The following is a 22,169-nucleotide window of genomic DNA, read 5'->3' as shown; positions in this document are numbered from 1 at the left end:
AGAGAGAATATTTCAAAACATAGTTCATCTTCTGTAATTCGCAGTTTAAGACTGGTTTTTACAGCCCTGACTCCTAATTTAAATAGATTTTTTACAAGATGGTCATTTACTGGTTCCGGTCATTCATTGGTGCAATCACCCTATATGGACACAGAAACATACAGAAGGTTGAGAATATTAGGTTTGTAAGTACCTTGGCAAGTCATGTAAGTCACAATATACCTGTCGTGTAAGTCACAACATATTTTGAGGAATAAGCGGTAAAATAATATTCAAAATTTAATTTCCTTGCCATTGCAATTCATTTCATCATTGCTGAAAATCCTATCCACCTCTCATAATTTTCATGTAAATAAAAGAGCAGAAATTGTGAAATTATAGTAGGGAATGCATTCTCCTTGTCTTTCATTGTTGTGTAAATCACTCTATCAAAAATATTATAATTACCTTATCTCATGTGTGATGTAAATTTTTCAAAATATAATATGTACAGTCCCCTGTCGTGGTCTAAGGCATCCTGCCGAGGACTCGTGTTACGGAATGTGTGCTGGTTCGAGTCCTCATGGGGGAAGAAATTTTCTCATGAAATTTCGACCAGTGTATGGGACCGGTGCCCACCCAGCATCGTGATGCACTTGGAGAGCTATGGTAGGAGTGAAATCTGGTTGCGAAAGCCAGCTATAATGGCTGGGAGGATCATCGTGCTAACCACACAATACCTCAATTCTGATCGTCCACCTGTGTTTCGGCATGTGGGCGTGAGGCCAGCAGCCGGCTTGTCGGTCTAGACCCTTCACGGGCTGTAGCGCCATAGATTATTATTATTATTATTATTATTATTATTCCTCCTACATTTCCTGGCATATTTTTTGCTAACAAAGTCTATTAAGTGTTTCCAATGTCGTGTAAGTCACACGTGAACTTCAACTGTCAATAATGCATTTTCAATTTACAGCCATTCCAAGATAAATGAGCCTAAGTGGTAAAAATTAAATTTGTGATAATAAAATTTATTTTGACGAAGAGAGCTTCTGAATATTGTGTAAATTGCCAGATTCCAAATATATATATATATATATATATATATATATATATATATATATATTTGTATTTTTACTCTCATTTCTTAAGGTCTCAAAACAATGTAGTAATCTTGTTCTTGAAATGTAAATTTGTATCCCTATGTTCTCACTATTGATATAGCCAAATCAGTTTCCTTAAGATGGTATGCTTGCTACTTCTTATTGGTAGAACCTATTAGGCACATGGTGAACAGTGTGGTTTTGTGTTTTGTTATTTCCTGCAATTATTGTGACAATGTATAAAGATAGCCATTTTCTTGTTCCGTACGGAACTAGAAAAGATATAAAAGTTTGTTTTCCATGTTAATGAAAGAAAATAGGTGCACAATATTTTATAGAAGTTAAGTAAGTACCGCTGTCATAACCTCACTAATTTTAATTAGATTTTTAATAAGGTATTTTTAAAGGAAATAAGGTTCCGAACAGGACAGTTCCGTACGGGACAGTTCTGTATGGGACAATTTCAAACAGAACTCGAGGTTGCTGTATTGTTGATTATTGGTGTTTTATGTAGAACATTTGAATTTGTTTCATAGTCTATATGAAGACCTCAAGAACAAACAATGGGAAAAAATTAGCAGCGATTTCCAAAATTCAGCGAAGTCACATGCTATAGAGATATAAGTCTTCAGATGAATGTGAAAATATGTCTCCTCTAGAACAAAGCCATCACAACCTAAAACATCCCATGGATCTGGAAGATTTAAATCCTAGAAAGTTCACTGAAGTTGAATCGACAAGTGATAAGGGACTAAAGCATAAATATCATACTATATACAGTGGTGTCATGGTAGAGGTCATTCGGGATCATATATCATATGAGAACCTACAATTTTTTTTTTTAATTAATTGTATGGGGAAAAGAAAATTTTGTCTGTACGGAGGCATACAGCATATGGGTGCCTAAGTTTTGTATGCAGAGATCTGTACATGTACAGATCTTTGATCATCTCTTGCTGTTCCTAATTTATTTTGTTTGATGTTCATAAACAAAAATTTCCACCTCTGCAGCACAGAAATCCAGAATTATATAAAATAATGGTCGAAAAACAAGAAGTGCTGCAAATACACACTCCGAGATTCATCAAGACAAGTGTGCATCTACGGTGGTGCTACAGGGTGTATTCTTTAAATCAAGCTTGTTGTACAATTAAAATGTAAAGCAAAACAATTTCTTTACTTCTTCTTTAATACCAATAAAAATCATTAAATGACAGTAGGAAAGATATATTTCAAGGAAAAAAAACAAGGGATAGGCATATAGTCAAGGAAAAAATTACCATGACAGCACTGACTAGCTATATATAATGGCAAAGTTGAAAACAAAGATATTAAAGTACTTTTTATTTAAAAACAGACGGCTAAAAATGACAAACATTTTAAGCTAGATGAGGAATCCTCTTCATTTGAAAGCATTGTCAAAAGTCTCAGATTACAAGAATCTAAATGATTCTGATATTGTTAGAAAAGGAGCTGATATATTGTATTATAAATTTAATTGAAGGTTCTTAAATTGAAATAAACTTGCAGTTTAATGTACAATATAATACATAATCATTAACATACAACTTCTTATGGTTAAATTCAGCACATCAATCTGACCGTTTCTTGACAAAATTTCCTCTAATTGCTCATTGCTGTCCCATAAAATGCATGTAAAATTGATAAAAATAAATATTTGGTATATTAAAATTACATTATACCTCCAAAAAACAAAAAAGCCTCTCAAAGAAGACTCCTAATTCACAAGTGTCCCATATGGAACTATAAGTCTGTCCCATATGGAACAAAGTATTTTTGGTTATTTCGTAGCAGTTACATGTTTTTTTAACTAGTAACTACTTTGCTAGAATTTTTCAGTGCCTACAAGTTTATGGAAAAAATTTCAGTTACTTAAGGGGTCAAAGATCACAGATTTTTGCCATTAAAATGCTTGTTGACTATTAAGGTGTCTAAAAAATGTCCCGTACGGAACCCCATTTTATTTAGGTATTTCTCAGAAAATAAAGTTCAATAAACTATTCTGTTTTCAGGGAGAGTATCCTTCACACTTTAACAAAATTATTCATGTATCACTGAGCATATTTTACCAAAGACATTAATTTTATAGACAATTATATTTTCAAAGTTGCTGTCTAAAGTGTCCCGTACAGAACCTGGAATGGCTGTTTAGTTTAAAGTGCACATTCACTATAATCAGTACATAGGCCTTCTATGAACTTTCGTAAGATCTTTAAAAGAATAAAAAACAAACAAATAATCCTTACGATACAAATGTTAATATATTTTTATTTTAATAATTAACATATGTAATTATATAAAAAAAATTTTTGGAGCTAAGAAGGATGAAGTTACAGGAGAATGGAGAAAGTTACACGACGTAGAACTACAGGCATTGTATTTTTCACCTGACATAATTAGGAACATTAAATCCATTCATTTGAGATGGGCAGGGCATGTAGCACTTATGGGTGAATTCACAATGCATAGAGACCGAAGAGAAAAAGACCTTTGGGGAGGCCGAGACGTAGATGGGAGGATGATATTAAAATGGATTTGAAGGAGGTGGGATATGTTTGTAGAGACTAGATTAATCTTGCTCAGGAAAGGGACCGATGAAGGGCTTATGTGATGGCGACAGTGAATGTCCAGGTTCGTTAAAAGCCATAAGTAAGTAACTTATATAAAATCTAGAACTTAATTGTTCTGTTGGGTGGGTTGAATATGTTCTCTAAAAAGGCTACAAATTTCTGCATTTAACCTATTTTGGTAATTTGTTTTCATGGATAAATACGCAGAGAATTCAAATATGGAACTGATAAATATTATATTTATTTTTAGATATTAATAGTATTAATTATATGAATAATTATTATTAATATTTATTTTGTAATATTACGATTATATAATAATAATAACTATTATTATTGATGTTCCATGTTCTTATTGATCCCTATTTCCGTGACTTTGTGTAGGCCTGCATTTTGCAGTATAATCCAGATTCAAAATACTATTTAAATACAATTTATGATTCACAGAATTCCAAACATTCAGAAATGTAGCATTGTACGATTTATATTGTTTGTATTTATTACTAAGGAAGATGGTCATAAAACAATGTAGTGTATGAAAACCATAAAATCTCATTGTCCTCAGTAATTTTGAAATTGCATTTCATGTTCGGCAGTGTTTTTAGACAATCGAAGCTTAATTATCAGTCCCCAATATATACATTTAATCCTAGAATCGTCATTGACGCTACAAAACGTAAATGTTTTTATTCCCTGCTTATTGTTACAGTTTTCAAGCAGGAATCATACAATAACTTAGAAAGCTTACCTTAGTGGGAAGAAGTTTATCTTAGTTGTCCCATGCAAATTGAACCGAGCTCCTCAATACACGTACTCTCCGTAAAGTGCTAGCTTTGCTTGCTTTAAATGAAATCAAAACCCATAATGGCGGTCCAATACATCATTTGCATTATTGAAGATGGCATTGTTATGCATCTAGTGATGAATGCGAATTCCATAGAGAATGAAAAAATGGAACTAGCGTCAGTGGGTAGAAACTGTAGATAAGAAAATTGATAGTACTTGGGGTTGAGAACTTTCGACCTGATTTTAAATGTAGTCAACTGGCTGCAAGGGAATTTAAATATTGTTGTTTCCATATTTTGTATTTAAAGCATATCTTTAACTTTTCTGAAGAAATTGATATAACATACATTTTATGATGCAGTTATGTATTACATTCGATTTTTATCAGTATAAAAGTCACAAATCTTTACTTTTTCCGAGAGTATGAACTTCAAAACTCTTTGGCTTAGAGATCTTCTTTCTCTTCTTTTATTAATTTTCTGCCAGAAACTTCATTCTGTACTATGTTGGCAGCGTTTTCATATCATTTCTATGATAGCTTTGAAGGATTCTCTGCATATTTTACGGCAACACTTGTATTTCAATTCAAATTGAATTTTCTCATCCTATTTTATCTGTACTTTTTATTTTACTTCTAAATTTTCATTATGTGAAATATTATCTACTGTAAATTTTAGTTTGTTGTAAACAAATTTTTTGTAAGACATTTTAATGCCATCTTAAATGTTACTGTTTAACATTCTTTGTCTTTGGCAACCTCACCAAATTGAGGTAGATTAAATATTACATTAAATTAAGTCTAGGAGATGAACCTTAATGTGCAGTTAAGGAAATATAGTTCTTCCCACGTGTTCATTTTTGTATTTGGTTTTAAAAAAATTACATTTCTTTGCATGTATCCCCATTTTCTCTGGAACAAGTGAAAGTAGACAGTTGAAATTTCACCATTTTTTTTTATCACAATACATTATGTCAGCCGTGCTAATTAACGTACTGATAGAAAATATAGATTCTGTAGGATTGAAAACTTTTTCAAATTATAACATAATACAAATAGGTTAATTCGACATTGGGTAATTCTAATAAATGTCTATTTCCCTAGTAATTACTTTTAAAACTAATCATTGATTAGAGTTCACGTTAACACTTTGTTAAAAACATAAAATTACTAAGTCACATGTTAAAAAGTGTTAACATTTTTAAAAAAGGTATATACTTTCGACAGACACTGATGAAGATGTAACATCACATCGAAACGGGCCGTCTGTCGAAGGTATATACCTTTTTTAAAAATTTTAACGCCTTTTAATGTGTGACTAAGTAATTTTATGTTTTTAAAACTAATATTGATAATACATAATTTTATTTAAATGAAAATAAATTTCACTGGTAGTTACACAAAAAAGAAACTTAAGTTTGAGGTATATACAATCAACATATTGCCTAATACTAGTATAAATCATATTAATTAACTGATTACATAAATTTTCTGTATACAGAATGAAAGAATAATAAAATAAAATATGGTATATTGATATAAATTGATTAATTAAAGAAAGAAAATTCCATCTAAATAAGAGGACTTGTTTTCATTACCACGCTGAATGGTGATACCAATGTGCTGACGTAGATATTGACTGCTTCAGGATCCTCAAAAAGCTGCACTAAACTTCTGCCTATGGTGGAGATAAGAGCTTCGGCTTTACTACACCATGATCCAAAGGTTTCAGCCGCAAAAGGGATAAAAATATAATTATCTATAAAATGTTTATATTTATGATGTTTACTGATAGCAGCACTTTCTGCTGCAGATCCTGGTATCTTAGAGGTTGAAGACAGATGAGAAGGGGCCAGTGTATCCACACATGTGGAATCCCAAATTAAAGATTTGCCAACATGCCACGGGACTAGAGTCAGACCATCAGATCTTTTGCCATCTGAACAGCTGATCCTGGAAGGTTCTAAGATGGATGGAACCCCTGAGGATGTTAATGCTCTTTTAATGATATTATTAAGTGATGAATGATGAGAGAGACGCCCCTTACTCATGACACAACTAATTGATAATTACCATTGCATTTCTTTGGAATATGTACTATATGTCTTTCTCATGTTAAATTTTACCGTATCTGGTTAACATGTTTCGGCCTGCTATTGACCATCTTCAGAACTGTTTGTTGCTGGTCTTGGCGCCTTTTGTTTTGTTTCCTGTGAGGGTGTGTTTGTGTAGTGCAGTGTTGTCAGACAGAGACTAAACGAAGCGGAGTGCTCCATTAGACTGGTTGCATGCTCCGGTGTTTCCACAGACATAAGCAAGTTCACGCTCTGATCTAGCTCCACAACAGGTTTTGGAGCTTACAACTCTGACACTACTGGTGTAGTGTAATGTGGAGTCAAAGAGAAACTAAATACACTAGAACAATACGAAATATACAGACACACAAAAATACATCCAAATGAAATTCTCAACACACAACTCAATTTCAGAACACACATACTCTTTGACTCCACATTACACTACACAAACACACCCCCACAGGGAGAAAAAAAAAAGGCGCCAAGACCAGCAACAACCAGTTCTGAAGATGGCCAATAGCAGGCCGAAACATGTTAACCAGGTATGGTAAAATTTAACACGAGAAAGACATATAATACATATTCCGAAGTGATATAGTGTTAAAAGTTGTGTAATCAAGATGTATATTCCATTTCTATTTTTGGAGCTTACATTTTTGGAAAATTCAATAATTTCAACAGAAATATATCCATTCTGGAATCCTAGAGGATGTTGATGAAATGCCCTTATTTTTTCTTTTAGCTATAAAACGTTCTTTAGTACAATAATTCATTTTATTTTGTAATAGAACAAAATAATGGGTTAAACGAGCGTTGAGGGACTTCCGCTGATTTTGGAATAGATACCGACCCACTTAGGTTAATTTCAATTAAGAAACATGCCAAATGAATTATCTTTGCACCAAAAACGGATGCTCCCTGGACCAAATTATCGTATTTTATAATTATTTGACTGCAACAGAAGTCAGAAGTCTTGCTAAAATCGGCAGAAGTCCCTCAACGCTTGTTTCACCAAATCGAGCTTTGGGAAATCTTCGCCAAAGCGGCAAATAATTATGACAAACCATGATGAGCACCGGCAGAACTATGTTTCCATCTCATCCACCTCAAATACAGTTTTTTCTTATATTAGGCTATGGAAAGAATTCGTCTAACAGATGCACTCCTACGCAATAACAATTCGATACCCGGCCCCGGAACAATTTTTCCCTGGAAATTATTCAGTCTGCTTCACAGGGAACTTTACCTGAAAAACTAGACTTGCATAATAGGCCTATATACGTTACTGTAGGTATGTTAATAGATAACCACAATTCTAAGTTGCACAGAGTTTGTGTACACTCAATGTGAGTTTCTGGCGTCTTTTCAGACTCGAGTTGTGTGGATATAAGGAGAAAAATTGAGACGATGTCGGGTGGAGTTCCTGGGTAGATCAGTTGATGGAGTGCTGGTACATTCAACCAGAGGTCCCAGGATCGGTACCCGGCCCCAGAACAGATGAAATTATTGACGTCTGCTTCACAGGGAGCTTTACCTGAAACACTGGACTTGCATAACAAACAATTCATTCATAGCATTCTGCCCAAGGGCAGATCTTTCACTGCAAACCCAACATTCTCCAATCTTTTCTATTTTTTGCCTTCCTTTCAGTCTCCGCATATGATCCATATATCTTAATGTCGTCTATCATCTGATATCTTCTTCTGACCCAAACTCTTCTCCTGTTCACCATTCCTTCCAGTGTATCCTTCAGAAGGCAGTTTCTTCTCAACCAATTCCTTTTCCTCTTCCTGATCAGTTTCACATCATTCTCTCTTTCCACTGCCGCTTCCGCTTTCCATGAAGTTTATTTTGTGCTAACAAGCTTCTCTGCTTGAAACCTGGAGGATCAGAGTAATTGTTTTGTTCCTGTTGTCTATTAGGGCCTAGCATTATGTGCACAGCTTTAAATGTAAGGATCAAGTTTAATTTCGGAGAATAAATTAATGCTCATTCAAATTACTGGTATATTTTGTCTTAAATTATGTGTGTACCTCTTGAATATGCATTGCAGATTCGCATGTTGTTTCATTACCACGTAATTAAAATGATAGATTTTTTTTTTCTGTTTCGTAATTAACACTTTATTTGTTTTTGTACGTAATACAATAGGATCCTAGTATGAAAATTTAAAATGTAAATTTCTGGAACTCTTAAATGAACAATTATATTAATTGTTCTTATTTAATCAAATTCTTAACTCAGGGTAACTGAAATAATACGGAAATGATAAAGAATAATCTACTGTTAAGTAAATTATTACAGGATGAAATTAATAATGGACTGGAGACCCTCCTTTTGAGGTAGTGTCACCTAGAAGCAAAACTTCGTGGCATTACCAAAGTATTGCCAAGTCTTCAGATCGTGCATTCTGATGCCCAGAAACTTGCTGAGATGATAACATTTACTTCAAGTCTGGCAGAGAATGTTAGTGCTAAAGTGCGTCGGCTAGATATTGCCAGGGTGAGTGATGATTTTAAACAGAATACATTTTCTTTTCGCGAATTCAGAGAGATTACAGTTATAAGTGATTTAACATTTGAATTTCTTAGATGGATAAGGGATGACTATGGTATGAAAGGTGGATAAGAGCTGACTATTGGACGAGGGAAAAGAAATGAAGCCAATACTGAAGGAGCTGGAGAGCTCCCATCTGTAAGAGAGTGCTGAAAGATCTATGGACAAACAGAGAATAGTGTATATTGGAAATCAATGAATGTGGAGTGTTTTAAAACCCTTTTATTACATATCTGTGCATGCGTGCATGTATGATGTAGCCAATTTCTCTTTAATTTCCTGTCCAGTTTCAGCATTATTGTTTCTTCACCCACTCTTTCTAGCACTGCTTCATTTCTTATTTTGTCTGCTGTCTCATACAAGTCACATTCCACACAAAACTCTTCACTGGTCTCATAGTTCTTCTTCCAAAGTTTCGTAGAAAATGCTCCTTTTTCTATTAGAAACTTCCTTTGTCATTGCTATTCTCCTTTTGACTTCCTGGCAACAGCTCATGTTCCTATACCAAGTATCTGAAGCTGTCTACGTGTTACTGACTCATTTCGAATTCGCACATTTATCACCTTTATTTTTCTACCAGTAACCATGGTCTTCGTTATCTTCATCCCATACTGCTCTCAGCTCTCATTTAGCTCCATTAGCATATTCCTTATTATCATCTTCTTTTTCTACTAACAATGCCATGTCATCAGCAAATCTTATGCACTTTATTCTCATGTCAGCTGCTGTGTTGCTGTGAAGAATATTCAGAGAAGAATTTTCTTGCTACCTCGAGAGAAGGTGGGTTCATTTTGCCATGTACAATTCTCATTTTGTAGTACAAAGAAAGAACATTGAGAGTTCATATTTAATACATATTTGTACTTTTACCCCATAAAGTACTATAATCAATCGCGAATAATTTGGGTTCTTGGTGCATCCTGAAGTTTGTGGTTTAGAGAGGTTCCTTACAATTGAGACACAGAAATCAAAAACTCCCTAATTCCAATAAGCCAAATTTTACAGGAGAGACAAAAAACTTATCATCTGTCATACTAACTTTCAATATTATACATTTATCTATTAATATTGTGCAAAATTACATTTTTTATCACTTAAATACTTCAAAACCTAAATTTTTTAGATTATCTTACGCTACAATTTGAAATAAACATTGCTGGAATTAGTGATTTTCTGATTTCCACAGTGTATGAATTAAGAAAAGTGAATAAATATGAGCCATGTGAAGTAAAAAGATAAGTATATCATAATTCCCTGATGATACAATGGAATATATGAGAAAATGGAAGTTTATTATTAAGATTAACATTGCTACATTTTTTTTAAATTTCAAATATATGAGACAGAAAATCACAAATTACCATAAAGCACATCAAAATCACAAATAAAACCACAAAAAATATTAAAATGTTAACACAGTCTGATTCGTGTTACAGATTCTGTTCTCTCTCTCTCTCTCTCTCTCTCTCTCTCTCTCTCTCTCTCTCTCTCATGTTCTTCGTGTGCATCTAGATTCTAGATTGTTACTGTCCACAAACAGAGTTTGGTAATTCATCCTACTTTGCTCAGAAATAAACTGCATTAAATTTTGCAAGTCCTTTAGCTTTCTTCTTTCCATGGCAATGCTGAATTGTACTTTAGTTGACTGGAAAATAATGCATCTGTATTGCATTTCTGGAAGTTAAATCGACTCCATATTATGCCTTTCATAGTCTTACATGGATTTCATAGATTTCTGTGAGATTCTGAATTCCGTATCACTTTACTTAGCTGGTTGAGCGATAGTGTTGCCACCTACCGGGAAGTTAAGCTTGGAATGCAAAAACTCTTTTATTCCATGGAATAAGTGGAGTTCTGACTTCCACGAGTTTTAAAACAGCCCCCAGAATGCAGATGAATGTCGAAATTTGTGTATTCTTGCCTTCCACGCATACGGGGCAAACTAAACAACAGCATCCAGCCCAGAATGAATTTTGTCAAAAATTGGAGTTAGTGAATTTTTTATCTCCCTATCTCAATTGGTGATTCCTCTGGTTATGTTTATTGTGTTTTCTATATCCAAACAGTGTCAGGGGTGAAAGTTGTTCCAAATGTTGTTGTTGTTGTTGTTTTCTAATGCCAGGCGTTTGACAATAAAGTCATTTGACCTCTTGCACTCCAATACTTTTCAAAGATATTATCATGGTCAGCCACTGAAGCACAGATTTTGAGGTGTTCCGAATCCATTTCTTGGTTTGAGTTGCACAATGGGCAGTTAGGGGACTGATATATTCCAATTCTATGTAGGTGTTTGGCCAAACAATCATGGTCTGTTGCCAATCTAAATGCAGCTACAGACGATTTTCGTGGTAAATCGGGAATTAACTGTGGATTTTGATGCAGAGAGTTCCATTTTTTCCCTTGAGATTGTGTTATCAAATTTTGTTTGTTGAAGTCTAAGTGTGTGTGTGTGTGTGTGTGCGTGTGCGTGTGCGCGTGCGCGTGCGTGTGCGCGTGTGTCTAATGCTCTGGATTTAACAATGAAGTCATCATCCTTCTTGCTTCTCAATATTTTGATGGAAGGTCCACAAATGTCCTAAGAGTTTCACAATTAGCCAGGTGCTCCATCTCCATGTCCTCTTCTCTGGTGCACAGTAAGCATTTAGGTGAATTCAGTACTCCAATACGATGGAGGTGTTTACTGAGGCAATCATGACCAGTAATTAATCTAAACATGGCCACGGCAGATTTTCGAGGTAGATCAGGAATTAGTTTTGGATCTTTGAATGATTCTTTCCATTTTGAATTTTGATATTTTGCCTGGTCGCTGCAACTTATTCTCTTTATGACTCGCTTTATTGATTTATATGGGAACTTGAAATTTGTTTTTAAGTTGATATAAGTTCCTTTCTTTGCTAACATATCTGCTTTCTTGTTACCGTTCAGTCCACAGTGGGCCGGGATCCATTGGAAGACCACTTTTTTATTTAGCATTTGAATTTGTTTTACCATGCAATGAATTTCTTTTACTTTTTCCATTTTAGGGGATGTAGTTGAGCTGATGGACTGGATTGCAGCTTTGGAGTCAGACTATGTTTTTGCACTGGTTTAGCCAAACAAATACATTTTGAAGTGATGTATAATGGCTTCAACTTCGCCATCAAAATTTGTTGTGTACTTGCCAACATTTTTATAAAGAGAAAAGTATTGGCAAGTAGCTCCTGCTCCAGCTCCTTCATTTTGATCCATGAGAGATCCATCAGTGTAAATGTACAACCAGTCCTTTTGTGGATATTTTCTATTAATTATTTGTAGGGCAATGGCTTTTGCTATTTCTGGATTTATATCTTTTTTGTTGAAGACTTCATCAAGATCAAGGCAGCAATCTACTTTGAAGTTATTAAGTGGATTATATCGAGACATCAAGTTTTCCTTTTCACTTCGTATTTCTAGAATTTGCTTAAGCTTTTCTACCTCTTGTATGTATCCATTTTGGGTCCTCAATGTAAATTTAGAATCTTTGTATTTACTCCATTTATCCCAATTTGGAAGCCTTCTTAATTTTTCATAGGTTAATAGGGCTTGTGTTTCAAGATCTGTTACAACTGGTTTATTAGATGTGATTATATGCATGGCTTCAATTGGAGTAGTTTTAATTGCACCAGTGATGAGACGTAAAGCTTGGTTTTGAGTGCGTTCTAATGTCTGTTTATTTGTGGTTGATGAGGTTATTAGTGCTTCACCACAGTACGTTAAGATATGTGTTGTAGGTTGTGTTGAGTGTACTCTTGAGCTACCCCATTTCGTTCCTGCCAGTCTTTTTAGTAATTTAAAACGATTTGTTGCCTTTGTGCTGATCTGTTCAATGTGATTTCTCCATGTGAGCTTAGTGTCGAAATGTATACCCAAGTATTTTGCATTTTCAGTTCTTTGTAACTTATCATCTCTATAGTTTAGATTTATTTTCACTTGTTTTTTTCTTAATGAGAAGAGTTGAAAATTTGTTTTTTGTGTGTTCACTGACATGATATTATTTGAACACCAGGTTTCAAGTGCCACTAACGATGACTGGATGGAATTTTGAAGTTTCTCTACTGCGTTGGTTTTATGTGACATCCAAATAACCAAATCATCAGCAAAGAGTGCTGTTTTAGTGTCATACTTTTCCAGCTCTTGTGGTAGGTCGTTAATATATATGTTGAATAGTGTTGTGCTTAATACTGCACCTTGAGGTAAGCCCAAGTGAGTTTGTTTATATTTAGAACTTGCTGATGTATGTAGATTTAATAAATCTTTTCACAGAGTAATACGTAGATTTAGTAACAGGTCTGTAAGTAGCAGTGCTGCCCTTCTTTGCTAAAGCATCCGCATTCTCGTTTCCCAGGATTCCACAATGGGATGGTATTCATTGGAATACAATTCTTTTATTGAGTGATATTAATTGAGAGAGCATTTTAGTTATTTCTGCTGTTTGAGATGAAAGTGTGTGTTTAGAGACTATTGATAGAATAGCTGCTTTGGATTCTGACAATATAACTGCATTCCTAAATTTATTGATGTGGCATAGAAGATTCCTGAGACATTCACTTATTGCAATGATTTCTCCATCAAAACTTGTTGTTCCATACCCAAGGATCTATAAAGTGAGAAGAGACAGCACATAACACCTGCACCGGCACATTGTTCTCTGGAGATCAAGGATCCGTTAGTGTATAAATGAAGCCAGTTTTGTGAAGGGTACCTAATATTAATTGTCTCTAAAGACAATTGTTTTAGTATTTCAGTGTTTACTTCTGACTTTAGTATTTCTTCTGTTAAATTTAGATTATATTCTATATTTAATAGAGTTAAAGGGTTTGGTTTAATTTGTAGGTTTTCTTTTAAATTCGGGATATTGATTTTCTGTTTAATTCTTGAACAATGGATATGAAACGTTTTTGAGTTTTCAATCTACAGAGAGGACTGTATGAATGCCAATTGTTTCCTGGTAATCTGATAAGTTTTTCATATTGAATCAGTGCTTTTTCTTCTATTGTCATTTTGATGCTGTTAATGTTAGTGAGGAATCTCATAGAATCTATTGGAGTTGTTTTGATTCCACCAGTAATGAGTCTGAGAGCTTGGTTTTGAACATATTCTATTTCGTTTATGAAAGGTGAAGTACCGGTAATTAAAATTTCTCCGCAGTATGTCAGCACTGGCTGTATAAACATTTTGTATGTAGTGTTCAAATGTGACTTTGCAGAGGCACTTCTATGACAATGAGGGGTAGAATGATGGCTGGGATAATTTTAAAGGCAGTAACCTATGATACCTAATTATTTCTTCTCTATGCATGTTAGAACAATAAGTTAACTGCAGTTTGGGGTGTGTGTCAAAGCATTTCTAGTAGAACAGAATTCATAATTAGTAAATCAATCTTTAATATCATTACTTACGGAGATTTTAATGAGTTTTGCCGTTAAGAATCTTACAGAATGTTAGCTTGCAGTTTCAGTTATGATTAAATGGTCGTATAAGACATTCTAATCAATGAATATATTATCTCGACTTACGATGTGGTTACATCATTCTCATGAATCTGTTGTAAATTAAAAATATAGAAAGTCGAATATCAACATGACATGATAAGTAAATAATTACCGTAGCTAACTAAATACCAGTAATTGAGAAGCAAATAAATACAAGTTCTTGAGTGTACATTACTGTACAGTATAGAATATGTTTTACAGTACATTAACAGTGCAGTATATGCTTTAAGTCGAAATATAGTAAGTCAAACCATCGTAAATCAAGGAACATCATTATTAACAGTTGAGAAACGGAGTATGGGTGCAAGTGTATGTAATTCAGATTATTATATATATTTACTGATTAATAAAGAGCCTTGTAGTGGCAAAAAAAAAAAAACCGGACCAATGGAATAATCAAAATCCCCCAAATGAACTGCTGCGCATGCCACGCCCGCATTCACAAGATAGCGAGTAATCTATTGAAATTGTTGTAGTTTCGACTGCTGACGTAGCCCATTTCGAAAGCCATTACAAAATAAGCTGGTAAAATTCATGTTCTGGGAATAATAAGTTAATTAAGTAGTAAAATATCGCTGCAATCGAAAAGTATTGGGAATAAATTTGAATAAGGAACAAAAAAAGTTTCCTTCCCAGGCAGGATTCAACCACGAAAGTCTTAGTTACCAGTTTATCTTGGCTCTGGAGTAAACAAGGCTCTGAAGTCAGCTACAAGGGTCGGTCCGGTTTTTTTTGCCACTATTGTACATAAAAACGGAAATTCACTAATAATTCATGGCACCAAAAATAAGTAGTGGAAAAACCAAATACTAAGATACGGTTAATTTATTGATTCCTTCATAACATTATAGCTTGACTTCTTATGTTCATAAGGACTGCATTTTATTCATAACTAACATATAATAATGATGATGTTCATGGCAGCATTATGACATGAAAACAAAGACTGATAAAGAGGAAGAGGTGATCATGATGGATGTGTATAAAGAGTTCAATGAGAAGATAGCAGAAAGCCACAAAATCCTGCAGTTCAAATCCCGCAAAGTTGACGCAACTACGCATTTGATATTCCAGGAGTACCTGGAGGTTGTATACCCTGTAAGTAATGGGAAGGAAAGTTCTTTCCGTGACATTGATTCTTACATGAAAGGAGAATTAAAAGTAGTGGTTTCACAGAAAGATACACGAACAGACTGATCCAAATTTTGGCATCATTTCTAATGAGAAATGTTATTACTCATGGGTTTCATACAATTGTTGTGGAGATGTAATATAATACCAATTTGTAAAATCTTTCACAGCTCTGATTTAGCTTTTGTATGTTCACAGGTTGTCTCATGCTTGCTCAGGGGAAATTATGTATATAGACGAATCCAAAATTTTCAGTTTGCATAAATATTCAACAAGACAGACGTGTTCTATTTCTAAATTAACTGTTGCTACTTCTTTCCTTGGTTTAAATACGTTTTCCTTGCAAATTTTTTGTCCAGTGGTTCCTTCCCTTACCTTACACGAGTTTTGTGTAATAAAAGTAGTTTTATTGCATTTCATTTTTAATGTTATAATATATTATAATAACGACATTTTCTACTTAGAATACAAATTGGACTGAAAGATATTTCTGTATTAAGTGTAAAGTGAACAACCATAAGAAGCATTGATTGTTTATGTGCAGGCTAATCAGCCAATGGTACCAAGTGATCTGCAGGGCGAGGCATTCAGCCATGTGTTTGGCACCAATACAAGTGAACTGGAGCATTTACTGTTGGGCCTTGCTGGCTAGACCTGTCTGCTGGTGCAAAGTCGAGGTGCGTACCAAAGATTCAAAAGGGAGATGTCTGGGCTGGTATTTTTACTATTTAACATTTTCAATTAATACTCATGCTATAAATAGGGGTGTGATTTTTTAGTATTAACAATATACACGAAATGTGTTAAAAACTTAATTCTATGCATGGAACTTGCAATTCCCTTAATGGAAGTACAAAATTAAGTGGAATATATCCGCGAAACTTGTAGAAATCAATGAAATTACTTCAATAATCATGATATTTTCAATAAAAAGCAGGTTTCGTGGAGAATTCGCACGAAAAAAGACTCTGTCTTTCAAACAAAACGTAATTTTTTTTCGTTACAAGATATACATGAACATTTCTATATATAGGAAAACAGTGTAGTCTACAATTTCATCACATAAGGTGAGGTTAACATTTCTTTTTCTAAATGTGCTGTGTTGTATAAAAATTTAAGTACTGTACAGTGAAACCACTCTCTTATTCATTTATATAGTTTTCTCAAATATGCTACATTTTTTGTTCGTAGAGTCCTGGGAACAGGTCAAACAAGGGTTGCCACCTTTCAAAAGTCAGAAGTAGGGACATTTAATGCAACTATTCGGGGTAGGGAATGGGAGTGGTCCTTCCATGTATGTAGTATCAGTCCTAATGAAAAGTGATTCATATGTGTATGTGTATAATGGATAAAGATAAAGCATAAAGAAGTGTGACCAATTTAAATAACATATTATTGTAATTAGAGTTAAGAATTTTAGATGCTGCGCCTTAATTTATTTTTTTCTGTTGAAATCCCCAAATTGACTTGTCTTGCAAAGAAAACATGAAATAAACTTCCCCAATTGTGTTTTAGTTGCACCTTTTGTCAATGTCACTATCTTTTTGTGCTTTTATCATTTTTTTTTTTTACAGAACATTGCATGTTTATCAGCAAACTGGACATTAAATCCCAGTGCAGGGAATCTAAATAATTTAAATACAAGTGTATTGGGTTAATTCAACTGAATGTCAGAAAGTAAATTACGTAATAACAAATAATAATAAATAACACAAAGGTTTTTTTTTTCTCTCCCCCCAAACTGAAATACGAAGGGTTGAGGCAGATAAAAATAAACACATCTTACCTGTAACAAGTCTAAGAAATTTCATGCCGCCACCATCTGTTGTGCTCAATGTGCTGACCACGGTTGTGTACTATCACCCGACAGCACAGTTTCCATTGAAGCAGGCTCCTCCTGATATGAGCAAGGAAAATATCTTGCCACACTTCTCTACAGGCTTTCCATAGGCCTCCTACTAGAAAGGTCTCTCTTCGGTAGACCAAAGGCACAGAAAGGATCATCAATATTCCAGATTCAGCTTCCATTTGGCAGTAGAACAGCAGCGATAATTTCACAGTATGGCTGGATGCCTTGTCCATATGAATGTTTATGTTACTAGGATCTCTGCCATAAAGCCATGGGAAGGTACACTGGTCTCAACACCTCCTCTTGGAAGTAAACTGCATTGACCTTTGCTCTGCTGGCCACTCTCTTAATTTTCAGCTGACTCCGGGAGCAATAACCAGCCACCACCATAAACCCTGTAGAAAACTTTTCCTTGGATTGTCGTATGAAATTAGAGCGGCCTTTTTTTGTCCACATTTCTATTAAAATATGATTCGAGGTTTATTGGTATCATCAAGATAGATCCATGCTTCATCTAATATCACCACCCATTGCCATCTGTCACCTGCGAGATGCTGTTCATACAGCTTTCTTGTGTTTGTTAACCGCTCTTGAATGTGTTTCCCAGGCGATGATCATATGCTTTGATTTTCATGGATAATGTGTTCGACAGTTCGGGGAGATATTACTTTTCTTCTAGCAATGTTTCTTTGGGTTGGAGTATTTTCCCTCAGATCTTCAGACCTCACTTCTTTAATTATGCTTTGGGTGGGAACTCTGGTTCTTTTAATTTTTTCTCTGAAAGTAGTTGTGCACGAAAATACGAAAGGGGGAATACCTCTCCCCATTCTTTCTTCACATTTTCTCTGCCATCTAGTGATTGCAGACCAAATCGCATCTCATCAGTGATTGATGCTTGCTTTCACTTTTGCATTGTCCAGTCATATTTTCTCGCACGATTCTGTTGAGTGAGTTTTGGACCCTTGGCATCTCTTCTGGAGAGATCAGCTTCTTGCAATTTTTTCAGGCAGTTCTCTTACAGATTTTGGGCCTTCTAACTTGCTGAAGTCGATTTCAAGCTTCAGTAGCAGTGGTTTGCTGGTTGCAGAGAAACTGTAGCTATAGGAACTAAAACAGATGTTGCTCTTTCTTATTCTGATCACCTTTGAGTAGGGTAATTTTCTCTATATCTTCGTATAGTCCTAAAAATCGTGAAAGCAGTAGTTCCCAACACTTTTGCATATTAATAAATCTATATTACATCAGTATCTGCAAAAGGGTATCTGTCGGATAAAGGGGGGAGAGCCATTAATCCTTTCCATTGAAGGCCCTAAGAACCAACCTGGACAAATACCTAATGTCCCATCCCTACCTTCCCGTGGTGCAGCTGTTAGTAAGCATAATTTTACAAGCTGAACTAAAGGGAGGGGCTACTCATCAGCTTGATGAGTTAATGACTGAATTTGGTATAATTTTCCTCTATTCAATACCTAATTCCCTCTTTACCCTTTCCTATCCAGTCCTCTGACTGAACTCTTACTTTCTTTGACCCCGACGGCTTTAGAGCATTCGAGGCCTAGGGATACATTTCACTTTCCTTCCTCCTCTTTCTACTTTTCTGTTCCTAGTGCTGACCTGCTATGGCACTAAAATCGTCCTCCAGTGGCTTAAGGAGGGAAAGCTGGTGATCAACAAGATCTCCCAGCTAGGTCCAATGGACCCGTCGACCAACAGCAGGTGTGGTCCTCCAGACATTCTGGGGGTTGTGTGTGAATGAAGTAGCCACCAAAACGTTAAAATATGGTGTTCACTTAAATCGGCTACAACTTGCCATTTTCAAATATTGGAGTGCAAGAGGTCAAATGACTTTATTGTCAAACGCCTGGCATTAGAAAACAACAACAACATTTCTATATATTTGACCCTTCAGTATTATGTGCCTGTGACATTTGGCAACAATGTATGCACAGTTTCAAGGACTACTTCCAGGGAACACCGCAAGCAGACAATGGTCATTTCTCTTTCCCGCAACAACTGCCTTTCCATTTAACATGGAATAAGCATATTTTGGCTGTCTGAGAAAATTGCTCCAATGTCTGGTATTTTGAAATTTAATTACCTTACTCGCTTTCCCCCAATTTTATAATTAAATGATCTGATTTATTTCTGCAGAATTATACAGGGTATTTCAGAAGTAATGTTAAAAAATTAAGGATGAGAAGTAAAAACGAAAAGAAGCAAAAAAGTTCCAGTAAACATAGGTTCGCAAATTAACCCTTTACGAGATAATGCCATTTTTTTGCTGCTTGGGACTGCCAGTGAACCGAGCACCTGGACATGGTTAAATACAAAATTCATGTTTTGTACTCTTCCTTCTAAGTGTGAGATGATATATAAATAGACGATATCGTAAACAGTGGATGGGTAATTGAGGATCTGCATCTAGATCACTGGATTTAAATTCTTTGGATTTTTGTGTGTGGGGTTATGCAAAAAGCCTTGTTTACACAATAGACATCACCACACCTGAAGAATTGCAGCATCGGATTGTAGATGTCTTCCAGCAAATGAAGAATGGCCCAGAACTGCTCGAGCACATTCTTGGGTCTTTGCAGAGAAAATTAGACAGATGCATTCAAGTGCATGGTCAGTATTTTGAATACCTGCTGTAAAATTATTCAGTATCATGTTCATACTGTACTGTACCGTGTTTATCTACAAACTTTACTGTTGTTCAAAAAAAAAAGTTTCTTTTGTGTGTGTTTAATTAGATTTCTATGGTGTTGAAGCCAAAATTATGAATTTTATTGTCTCTTGATTGATAAATAAAATTGAATTATCATTGCGTTTGCTGGAATTAGTACTTAGTAATCAGTGGGCCCCAACCTGCACAAAATGGCATTATCTCATAAACACTTAATTTGTGGATCCATGTTTACTGGAATTTTTTGCTTCTCTTCGTTTTTACTTTGCATCCCTAAATTTTTTACCATCACTTTTGAAACATTCTGTATATGGATATATGTGATATATGTACAGTTAACACTAAATAATGGTTTCTGTAAAATTATCTTTAGTATATCTTGGGAGTCAGTGTTCACAAAGCTTGTATCATTTCCAAAGCACATAGGATGGGTCTGTTCTATACAGGATTGTCAGATGTCTCAACATGCTTGGATTTTATTTTGCATGAAAAGAGCTCCTTGTATTGAGAATTATTGTGGTAGAATATCGTAATATAAGTATGGAAACTTAATAGATTTTATTTTTTCTGATACGTACACATGCACACACTCGCACATGCGCGTGCATGCACTCACTTGTGTGCACGCACACACACACACACACAAGTATACTGTGTAAGATTGACAATCATTCTAATAACCTAATGAAATTCTAGAAACATTTTTTCCTTCTTAAAGAATTCACTAATAGACTTGTTGCTAATGTGTGCTTGGTATATTGTGGTCAGTTCATTAGTTCTTTTAGCTTCTGCGTTTACCACTATTCAGAATTCTGGTAGCAAAGTGAATGAGAACATATGTTTCTCTCTACCTTGTACTGTCTAAAATTATTGCACATGCATGAGAATTGTTAATGCCTGGCAATCTGATCTACATTAAAATAGTTATCAATTTATCCACACATACCAGTTGTCACAATAATGACATTCTAATTTAAATACAGTGTTGCTAGAAAGTTTAGGGACACCTTATAATTCTTATGAAATGCTGTCATGGCCTTAAATTAGTAGAGAAACTAACTATGTTTTTAACTGTTGATTAACAATAGCAAAGACTAATTTTTAGTGCAGTTTCGGTATTTATATGATGACTGTTAGTCCTTATCGAGAATTTATAAGTTTTTCAAACAAAATAAACAGTCTTACATTTTCAGTATTTTACTAAATCTACTCTGTGAAAAGATTTATTAAATCTACATACTTAGACTTCAACAAACAAAATTTGATAACCCAATCTCAAGGGAAAAAATGGAACTCTCTGTATCATAATCCACAGTTAATTCCCGATTTACCACGAAAATCGTCTGTAGCTGCATTTAGATTGGCAACAGGCCATGACTGTTTGGCCAAACACCTGCATAGAATTGGAATATATCAGTCCCCTAACTGCCTATTGTGCAACTCAAACCAAGAAATGGATTTGGAACATCTCAAAATCTGTGTTTCAGTGGCTGACTATGATAATATATTTGAAAAATATTGGAGTGCAAGGGGTCAAATGATTTTGTCAAATGCCTGGCATTAGAAAACAACAACATTTTCAGTATTAAAGTTGAAAATGAATACTTACTCGCTTTTAAGGAACCCGGAGGTTCATTGCTGCCCTCACATAAGCCTGCCATTGGTCCCTGTCCTGAGCAAGATTAATCCAGTCTCTATCATCATATCCCACCTCCCCCAAATACATTTTAATACTATCTTCCCATCTACGTCTCGGCCTCCCCAAAGGTCTTTTTCCCTCTGTCCTCCCAACTAACACTCTATATGCATTTCTGGATTCGCCCATACGTGCTACATGCCCTACCCATCTCAAACATTGAAAATGAATGAGTAACCTAATTAATTGGTGCACTATTCTCAACTGTT

At 34.9% G+C, this 22,169-nt stretch overlaps 1 protein-coding gene across 12 annotated transcripts in view; it reads left to right on the top strand.

The window, feature by feature from the left end:
- The window catches only part of LOC138693821 (DNA mismatch repair protein Mlh1-like), a 173,154-nt gene that overhangs the window by 62,245 nt on the left and 88,740 nt on the right, over positions 1–22,169 (top strand). For 6 of the 12 annotated variants that reach the window (XM_069817638.1, XM_069817643.1, XM_069817642.1 and 3 more), the window contains 3 exons: positions 7,905–9,037; positions 15,526–15,699; positions 16,277–16,409. Coding sequence is in view for 4 of the 12 variants with exons in the window: in XM_069817647.1 (XP_069673748.1) it covers positions 8,969–9,037; positions 15,526–15,699; positions 16,277–16,384 (351 nt within the window). In the remaining 8 variants the exon portion in view is untranslated. The remainder of the gene's footprint in view (positions 1–7,904; positions 9,038–15,525; positions 15,700–16,276; positions 16,410–22,169) is intronic. The other 6 variants (XM_069817641.1, XM_069817645.1, XM_069817646.1 and 3 more) reach the window with 3 other exon arrangements.

Source organism: Periplaneta americana, unplaced genomic scaffold (assembly GCF_040183065.1).
Source record: "Periplaneta americana isolate PAMFEO1 unplaced genomic scaffold, P.americana_PAMFEO1_priV1 scaffold_22, whole genome shotgun sequence".
NCBI lineage: Eukaryota > Metazoa > Arthropoda > Insecta > Blattodea > Blattidae > Periplaneta > Periplaneta americana.
Note: the sequence above shows the minus strand (reverse complement) of the source record. Positions and strands in the feature narration are given on the sequence as shown.